Source organism: Micromesistius poutassou, assembly GCF_964030765.1.
Source record: "Micromesistius poutassou genome assembly, chromosome: 13".
Lineage (NCBI taxonomy): Eukaryota > Metazoa > Chordata > Actinopteri > Gadiformes > Gadidae > Micromesistius > Micromesistius poutassou.
In genome coordinates this window covers 6,311,966-6,321,688 of record NC_140283.1, presented here as the reverse complement: position 1 = coordinate 6,321,688, position 9,723 = coordinate 6,311,966, and the positions used below count along the sequence as shown (strand labels likewise).

The 9,723-nt window shown below is 42.6% G+C and overlaps 1 protein-coding gene across 3 annotated transcripts in view; it reads left to right on the top strand.

Annotated features, from left to right (window-relative positions):
* gnao1a (guanine nucleotide binding protein (G protein), alpha activating activity polypeptide O, a) overlaps positions 1-9,430 on the top strand; it is a 67,727-nt gene extending 58,297 nt beyond the window's left edge. The window contains exons 7-8 of one of the 3 annotated variants that reach the window (XM_084477257.1): positions 8,334-8,487; positions 9,162-9,430. In XM_084477257.1, coding sequence (XP_084333383.1) covers positions 8,334-8,487; positions 9,162-9,349 — 342 coding nt within the window. In that variant the 3' untranslated portion in view covers positions 9,350-9,430. Of the gene's footprint in view, positions 1-433; positions 588-1,776; positions 6,323-8,333; positions 8,488-9,161 lie in introns of those variants that run through there. The other 2 variants (XM_084477259.1, XM_084477258.1) reach the window with 2 other exon arrangements.
* Positions 9,431-9,723: the final 293 nt, after the last annotated feature.

The following is a 9,723-nucleotide window of genomic DNA, read 5'->3' as shown; positions in this document are numbered from 1 at the left end:
ATACTACATATCATACAAATCATACAGTTAGATATGCTTGATTGATCAATTCAGTTTATGGACTTGTATTAACACATTTCAGGACTAACAGCATGCTTCCTCATACAAGCACACACACATGTACACACATAGACACACACACGCCCACATACTAAAACAATGCAATACAGATGTGTTTTACTTTACATTTCAACTTGCTAAAATAGATGCAGATTCTGTTCTGCTTATAAGTTTCAATTTCTTGACTTATTTCTTATTTTATGTATAGCAGTGGTGTGTTTGTGTTCACATCTGGATTGTGCTTGTTGACTGCAAAATGTTTACGTGTGTTTGTGCTTTTCTGCCTGTCAGCATAGTTTGAGACTGTTAAAACTTGTGACGTTTTGAGGATATCTTTTAAAACACACTTCTTTGCCCCTCCCCCTCCTCACAGAACCGTATGCACGAGTCTCTGAAGTTGTTTGACTCCATCTGTAATAATAAGTGGTTTACCAACACCTCCATCATCCTCTTCCTCAACAAGAAGGATCTGTTTGAGAAGAAGATCTGCACGTCACCTCTTTCCATCTGTTTCCCTGAGTACCCAGGTACGTAATGTTGAGAGTGATCAGTTGGACTTTTCAACTGTCAAGTTGCTCCCAGCAGTGCTCTGTAAAGTTGCGTTGACGTGAGCGCATTCAGAAGAACTTTCAACTTGAGCTGTTTGGTTAAAGGGTTGTGACATTTCTTAGTACCATGCCAATATGTTTACGTTCAAGAGCAGGAATAAAACCCACCCCAGAAAAGTAAAGATTTGAAAAAACAGTACATGTGAATGATTTGTTAATAGTATTGCTATTAAATGATTAGGTCAAAAATGTATGGAAGGAAATGCATGGGAGAAAAGGGCATGATGCATAAAGAGCTGGGAAGATTATACACAGCGAGATAATATGGAGAGCAACAGAAACGGCCCTGCCACACAGGAAGGAATTCCTCCACCCAACACAAAAAACACCCAACAATTTTTGGTAGAGTGGTTCAGTTGTAACAGTAGAGAGAGAGAGAGAGCAGTTGTGAAAGGGACAGTGTGAGAAAAATCCACATAAGAGGAGAAGAGAGAGAGTAATAGTGTGGGATTCCACATCGGTTTCCTTGTTTCTCTCCTTTTGCTTCCTCATCCTGTGCACCTGGCCCGATTCCACTCTGATTCTGGTGTGGAAATAACAGACATAAATGAAACACAATGCATCATCCACCACCGGATTGTACGTGGAGAATACCATAACAAGGCACATAAGAACCCTGCCAAGGTACGGTTATGATGCGGCGGTCAAGGTCAGGCTGTTTTTCAGTGCGTGATATGCATGTCAGAGCCACAACAACAAAATTGGCCGTCCGTGCAGAGCTCCTTTCTTTGGATGCGCTCCGTGTATTCCTGCCGTTTGGAGCCGCTAGAGCCACTAGTCAATGAAAGATGTGACATAACAAAATGTCCATCAACCAAGAGAAGGACATATATGTAGTCGTAGTAAGAATAGATAAATACAAATATAGCTCAAAATCATTCCCTTGGTTAAGGTTTGTTAATGTGAGGTACTGATATGTATATACCAGTTTTCTGTTAAATCATGCTTACCAGTGCTGTTGCGGTTAGCTCATTCACTGTACTGTCTCTTGCTATGCCTAAGAAAATAATTAGTTAGAATAACGCACATCTATGTTGGGTCCCATGGACCCAATGGCTACTGCCTCCTCTGATATCCTAACCCCATGACCCTCCCCCCTTTCTCCCAGGCCCCAACAGCTATCTCAAGGGCATTGAATACATCCGGCAGGAGTACGAGAAGAAAAACAAACCCGGGAACAAAGAGGTGTACTCCCACGTGACCTGCGCTACCGACACCGGCAACATCCAGTTTGTCTTTGACGCCGTCACCGAGGTCATCGTATACAAAAGTATCGCTGCTTGTGGACTTAACTGACAACACTCTTGCAGGGCTGGGGGGGGGAGGGGGGTGGGGGTAGTGGCCGTTGTTTGTGATGTTGATGATGATGACAACGCTGATTATGTCATCCTGCATCCTGCATCCTGCTAACCCTAACTGCAAGCTTCCACTGGCCTACAGTTGGCTCAATGATCGAGAAGAAGAATCTCCAGAATCCATGAACTAGCAGATTGTATTTTCAATACTTAATCCCCTACTGATCAACTCAATGTGCAAACTTGACGATTTTTACCAGTCTTGCTGTCCCCTGCACTTTTCCTCAAATTGCTTGCTTATCCATTTCCCCATATGCCCTTACAGCATTCATATCAGCTTCTGCAGTACTACCTCCAAAGGCTCCTGTAGTGCTGCAGGTACTCACAGCACACTCATACCAAAAAACACCGGTCAGCCTTGTAAACGGTTCAAAGACAAATACAGCTTATTTGTGTTTAGAAACACTAGAAAACATAAAGCTGCACCAACGCAGAGCTGAAGTCATAATGCGTTTATTTGACAAAAAAAATGTTAATTTTAAGTAAAAAACATGTTGATTTGAAGAACTAAAGGCATAGTTTTGAACTATAAACTTGTAGATTTGAAGTAAAAACGACCGATTCCTTAAACGACTATGTCCAATCCCTCATTTGATCAGAGGTCGATCACAGTCGTATTAAGAAAACTGTGTGAGACCTCCAGATTGCAGCTTTCAGCAGGCAAGCTACATAATGCATGGCTGAACATATTGATTTCAAAAGACCTAGGACCCACTAATGGTATGCCATATTTATCTCTTTCTACACCAGATTCTGGTGTCAATAGACAAAACCTTTTTTTTAAGTAGAAGGATAGAAAATAATGAGAATGCTAAAGTATACATTGTTTGAACCGTGTGTGATTTGTCACATTTAAATAAACATTTTTACACATTTTGTCATAATAGGACCCAATACATACTTCTTTAAAGGTTGAGGTACTAGCAGAAGTAGGAGAGTTTGGCTAAAATGAAGAGATGCTAAGGATCAGCCATTAAGTTTACAGTGGTTGGAGCCTCAGCTGTGCTCTCTCTTATTGTGCAGCATACAATAACTCCTTAACATTGGCTCCATCCAAGATGGGATTAATAAGAATCGATGTACATATATTGAAATTGCTATTGTGTTATTAGGTGCGGTACAATGCAAAAACAAAACACAACACACCTTTTTACAATAGTCCCATGAGGGTTTCTGCCAATTACCTAGTGTTTATATAATAGAATATTCCCTCTGGAATCTATTGTGCATTGTACCCAAGGTCTGTCAAGTGTGTGTGTGTGTGTGTGTGTGTGTGTGTGTGTGTGTGTGTGTGTGTGTGCGCGTGTGTGTCTGTGTCTGTGTCTGTGTTTTTATCTCCAGAGAGGTCTATTAGTTCAATGGAAAAACAGTTTATCGGGTTCCATAACGCTTTGGTGTCACACAGATTGGTTTCTCAAACTCAATTCTAGTATGCAGTCTAAGCTGAGCTGTGTCTGTGTTTCAATAACCATCAAAATATCATCCAATGTAAAATTAAGCGGGCCCCCTCAATGTATGCATTGGAATAAAAAAATAGCAATGTTAGAATAACAGAGCTTTTAGGTAATGGCCAACTAATGGAATTGTAAGCAGGGTTGCACCACTTCAGCACAGCAAGTCCTTAGCTTGTTGTTAGCCAAATTCAGACTTGTTATACTTGACAATGGGAACAAGCAAAAAAAGCACAAACAACCATTGCTTTTTGGGGGGTTTGGGGAAACCTCAACGTGATAAAGAAAAGATCACCAGTGAAAAGAAAACACAGATATTAAAGGACATTAGGTTGGATACCTTTAGGACATCATGGATTTGGCAAACATACTTATAAGACAACAATAGAAATGGGCAGACCAAGTACTCTTATATCGCTTGAATAAATGCTGCTTGCATTTAGGTATTCCTGCATTCATTACAAGGTTGAATGCATACAATGTGTCACACAATATACAGTACAACGCCAAATATATTTCAGCTTTTGTGTAGTTTGTGTTGGTTAAACTTTTGAATGGTAATCACAACTTGTAATAATTAAGAGGGCTTTTTATTTACATTTCAAACTGCCAACCTTTGATAATTGCAACATGATATCATTAACTCCTCCATCGACACCTGTGCAACTGTTCCTAATTAGATAGTAGGAGAGTGTGTGTGTGTGTGTGTGTGTGTGTGGTGTGTGTGTGTGTGTGTGTGTGTGTGTGTGTGTGTGTGTGTGTGCATGCGTCCATGCGTGTTTGTGTGCGTGTGGTTAAGCGTTGTGTAGTGTGGTATATGTTAATAAGGAAACACCAGTCCAGGGGACAATGAATGATTTACCAAGGATGCACCTGTGTGTCCTTTTAACACACATACCCTATAGCCCGCTGCATGCACAGCGGACACTAGAAACACACAGAGACATAAATACACTCCTGGGAACAGAAAATATCACAACAACCCTGCCCCGCCTGAACAATGGGGAAAGCCCATCATGCCTGCCTGCAAAACATATTAATGTATCAGCAACAAAACAGGTGCATTACATTATTTGTTCATACAATAATATATGGGTTACCAAATATGGTAACTGTTATGAATTAGGTTTTCTCCATGTATGATGCACAGGCATTTAGACTTTTAGATGATCTCAAGAAATACAAATCAATCCACATGCCTTTGTTTGTTTAGCCATCCTGACACTGAAAAACAGGATTATCAGAAAAGATTGTTTGACCTTGGCCTACTGACAGCGGATGAAAGAGTGAAAAAGCGCTTGTATTAGAGTTTGGATCCTCATCCTTAGAATGCTGGACAGAGAGGTCTTTGTATTTTCCCTTCCTTTGCCCTTGTGGTCACAATCAGGGCACACCATACCGTGTTTCTCGGTTCTTATTCTTATGGATGCTTCCGCTGAGAGGCATTATGGTTAATGGACTCTGGTGTGTTTGGGTATGTGTTTTTGTGGGTGTGTATTTTAGATGTCAGTTTGCTCTTTGTTCCTTCTTCACATTCCACTTACCTACTGATGAATAGTCAATACCACCACTGGGATTCGGCCAACGGGAAATGGCAGTGCAGCTAAAGATGCTGGGTAATGTCGTTTTCTCCCTCAAGAGGGTAACAAGATATGTATATGTTGTATGTGGAAGGACACAAAGACAGGTTTTCTTGGATGTTGTGTCCGGGCTTTTGGCCCGTTCTTACTTATTTTCTCGATAACAGAGGAGAGACAATTCACTGCACTGGTAACTGGTGAACAGGAGCTCTGGGGTGCATTGGGCTTTGTGTGTGTGTGTGTGTGTGTGTGTGTGTATGTGTGTGGTGCAGAGAAGGGCATTAGCTATTTATGAAGGGTTGCTGCTCCATCCAAGATGCAAAGAAGGGAAGCTGTGGTGTCTGATGCAACAGCAAATCCACCACCAAAGTAGGTAAGCAGCCGTAACACAGTGATGTCTGAGTGAAAGATTCTAAATAAACTGCGCACAGTATTACATTTAATTCAATTCAATTGCCTTAAATACACCGTTCCAGCAAAAGTGACGGCTTAAGTTGTGTGCAGCTGAATGGATCTGATATTGCAGTGCAGAGCATAGATCCAGTACATGTTTAGGATGTATCAGGGTTTTAATGAAGCTTTACCCAACCACTGTGTGTCTGTGTAAAAAAACATATCAACTATATTTCAACTTCTTTAAGATATTGAAGGGCTGAGGCCCAGTGAGACTGCTGTTGCCTGAGTCACTTGTTGGGCATCAAATGCAATCAGCAAGTGTTTTATTTGTTTTTGGCCTAAATAAAGGTATGTTTATTTAAGATGGGAAATGACTGAAGCTGAGCAGTCAGCTATCAGCTATCAGTACCTGCATTGTTAGCCGACCACCATGCCAAAGAACCAGCCTCACACCGTCACTTCTGATGCATTTCAATCATTCATATCAATCTAAGTATGCTGTCATTCCTACCCCAGAGAATAGGAAACAATGCAGGCTTTTTAACACATTAGCTAACTACAACAGAGCACCAGCATGTCCGAATAGGGCGAAACAAAGGCCGAAAAGATGCTATTCCTCTTCTTAACACATATCTGGCAAATTTTCCCCTAATGTTTTCACCTAACCACATACACATCTTTTAAACCAAACACATAATCTGGTCACGTACGTGTGTGCTAGTCTTTTTGCTTTTGTACACTGAGCACTGTAAGTAGTATTAATCTGCTGTACCTTGCTGTCTTGGTAATTTATTAAACTGTGTTTTTGTGTATGTATATGAGATAAATTACAATAAAGCACCAAATGAATAAGCAGGCGTTTACAAACATGCTCTGTGTGGCTTTCATTAAAAAAATATTTATATCCACTTTGTGTTGCTGTTATTCTTCCAGTATCTCAATATTTATTCTTAATTAATCATGGTTTATTTGCCCAGGAAATATCCAAGAAACGTATGTATTTGTATACGTTATATATGTTTATGTATATATGTATATATATGCAAATACATTAGTGATATGTACAGTATGTGTATATATATAAATATACATTCTGTGTCTTTCTCCTGTGGGTGTGTTGGGAACTTCTTATGGGTGTGTCTCTCTTTCTCAAACACACACAAACACGCACGCACACACACTCACATTCTGACAAAGACATCATGCTCCGATTCTCACACTATCCATAGTTTCAATTAAAACCTAAACCTTGGCTTGGCCATTTGAGTGAAATTGGTCAGCTCATGTTTTGTACTGCTGTCCACTGACGGTAAGGGAAAAATGTATCGCCTTAGCTGTTGTCATGGTCACCACTCGCAATGATGCAAAGATGTTGCGGCGCACAAAGTTAGACAATGGAGCTACTGATTGAAGACGTGGTGTTGAACAATTGTCATCTTACGGTGCTAATGGACGACGTTTCACACACTACGGGCTCAAAATGTAATTTGACTTGCTCATTTTCACCACAATGATAAAGCCCTGCTCCTGGGCGGGCTCTTTTCTCCGCGGAATGCTTTGAATTTGGGGGCAAACAGAAACTCACGTTCCCAATCAGTGCGTTTACATGACACTCAAGAAAGTCGACTTATTGGCTTAGTCCAACTATGATTGGATTACTAAGATGCATGTATACACCTTAGTCGAGCTATACTCGAATCGAATTGGCTTACTCATAGTCGAGTTAAGACCCCTAGATAATGCGATTCATAGTCGAGATAAGCGTGCATGTAGCCAATCGAATTGGCTTATGCGTTGATTTGCGTGAGCCGGAAGTAGAAGGAAGTAGCCGGAAGTAGAAGGAGACGATAGTCTTGTTGTTGTTGTCGCCTCCGTCGGATAAGGGATAACGAGAAACTGCGATTTATTTAAAAAGGTGGCGCAGAAGATGGAGGAAGCCGGTGAATGTAGTTACCCCCTATAAGAATTGTGTCCCGGCCGCGGGAGCGTGCATGGCATGCATTCATTAAAGGTGGAAGCACACGGACACTATGCTTCCATTTCACCCAAGGCTGAATTAAAAGTACATGTTTTTCTAAATGTGGGTCATCAACAAGGTTGTAAAGTAGTAACTTCGGGCACATCTGCCAAAATAAATGTATTTTTCTCCTGACGTGTTTACGATCTTTATTCATTCATTGCGCCACGGCGGGGAATGTATACGGACGGGCGGCGGAGGGGCTGCTCCGGTGGGAGAGAGATGTTTTAAGCAGACAGCTGTCAACTAACTTTGGCTCGTCGATTTATTTAAAAAGCTGGCGCAGAAGATGGAGGAAGCCGGTGTCGTGCCAATGTAGTTACCCCCTATAAGGAGTGTATCATCATCAACGTGCATTCAGTACACACTACGCTTCGATTTAACCCAAGGCTGAATTAAAAGTCCATGTTTTTCAAAATGTTGCTCATCAACGAGGTTGTAAAATAACTACGATATTTATTCATTCATTGCGCCGCGGCCGAACTGATGGGGGTATTCTCTGATATTATGAATCTTACAGACTGCGTCGGGTTCTCAGACTCTCTGGTACTTCCACAACAAGTAAAGACTCCTAGTGGGGTTTATCTCGCCCATGGGGAAAAGGATTGGGGGAAATTAACTTTGGCTTTGACTCTCTGAAGTCCAGATTGAAACGCGACATGAAGGAGAAAGCGATGTTTCAGCAGACAGCTGTCAGTTCACTTCGGGTCCATATCCATTTCTAACCAACCATATTCCAACTCTCCTTTATTCCCCCCCCCCCCCCCCCCATCTTTCGCCTTCTCCTCCTCCCCCTCCTCCTCCTCCTCCTCCTCCGCCCGTCCCCCCTCCTCTGTGTCGCCTCCTCCTGGCTCTGCCCCTCTCAGAACCGCATGCACGAGTCCCTCATGCTCTTCGACTCCATCTGCAACAACAAGTTCTTCATCGACACCTCCATCATCCTCTTCCTCAACAAGAAGGACCTGTTCGCCGAGAAGATCAAGAAGTCCGCCCTGAGCATCTGCTTCCCCGAGTACACAGGTGAGGGAGTTGGTCTGTCCTGCGATATGTATATTTTTTGTAATATCTGATAGAATTGCCCTGGAAACATTACAAAATCGGACACGTATTACAGAGGGGTTGTACACTTTTGACAACGTGAGTCATAACTGGTCGTATTATAGAAATATCTCACTGTGCAGGTTCATTTCTAGTATGTGTTCTCTCCCTCTTTCCCTCTCTGTATTTCTCTCTGTGTCTCTGTCTCTCTTTCTTACTCTCCCTCTCTCTCTCTGTCTCTATGGGTCTCACGCTCGCTCTCTCATTCTATTTCTCTATCCGTCTCTCTCTTTCTCTCCCTCTCTTACTTTATTTCTCTAACTGTCTCTCTATCTGTCTCTCTCTATATCTGTCTGTCTCTATCTGTCTCTGTCTCTTTCTTTCTGTCTCTGTCTCTTTCCGTCTGTCTATCTGTCTCTGTCTCTCTTTATCCATCTCTGTCTCTCTCTATCTGTCTCTGTCTCTCTCTTTCCATCTGTCTCTGTCTCTCTCTCTATCTGTCTCTGTCTCTGTCTCTGTCTCTGTCTTTCTCTCTTTATCCGTCTCTGTCTCTCTCTTTCTGTCTCCGTCTCTCTCTCTATCTGTCTCTCTCTCTCTCTCTATCTGTCTCTGTCTCTCTCCCGCTCTCTCTCTCTCTCTCTCTCCCCCTTCCTCAGGCCCCAACACCTACGATGACGCGGCGGCGTACATTCAGGCCCAGTTCGAGAGCAAGAACCGCTCCCCCAACAAGGAGATCTACTGTCACCTGACCTGCGCCACTGACACGGGCAACATCCAGGTGGTGTTCGACGCTGTCACCGACATCATCATCGCCAACAACCTCCGGGGCTGCGGCTTGTACTGAGCGGCGCCCGGAGGGAGTCCGCAAGCCTCCTCCTCTCCTCATCCCCTTCCTCTCCTTCTCCTGCTCCCTATTCTTTAGATCGTTCCCTCTTTCCTACCCCCTACCCTTCTCCTCCTTCTCTTTGACACTCCTCTTGAAAGTACGGTGGTCATCATAGTCACGAGGGCCACGAGGTGTCCAGCTGAGTTTCTAAATGAAAGAGGGAAAAAAAGAGAAAAGATATCTAGATATATGTAGAGAGATTCAGTTTGGCTTTGCGTCCCTCCTCGCCACGGCCTTGTCCTTCTGTGGCTGACTGCCAGCGGTGCAGATTTAATTGAATTAACAACACATCAAAGTATTACAAAAGCCCCGTACAGCTGTTGAAAATGTCT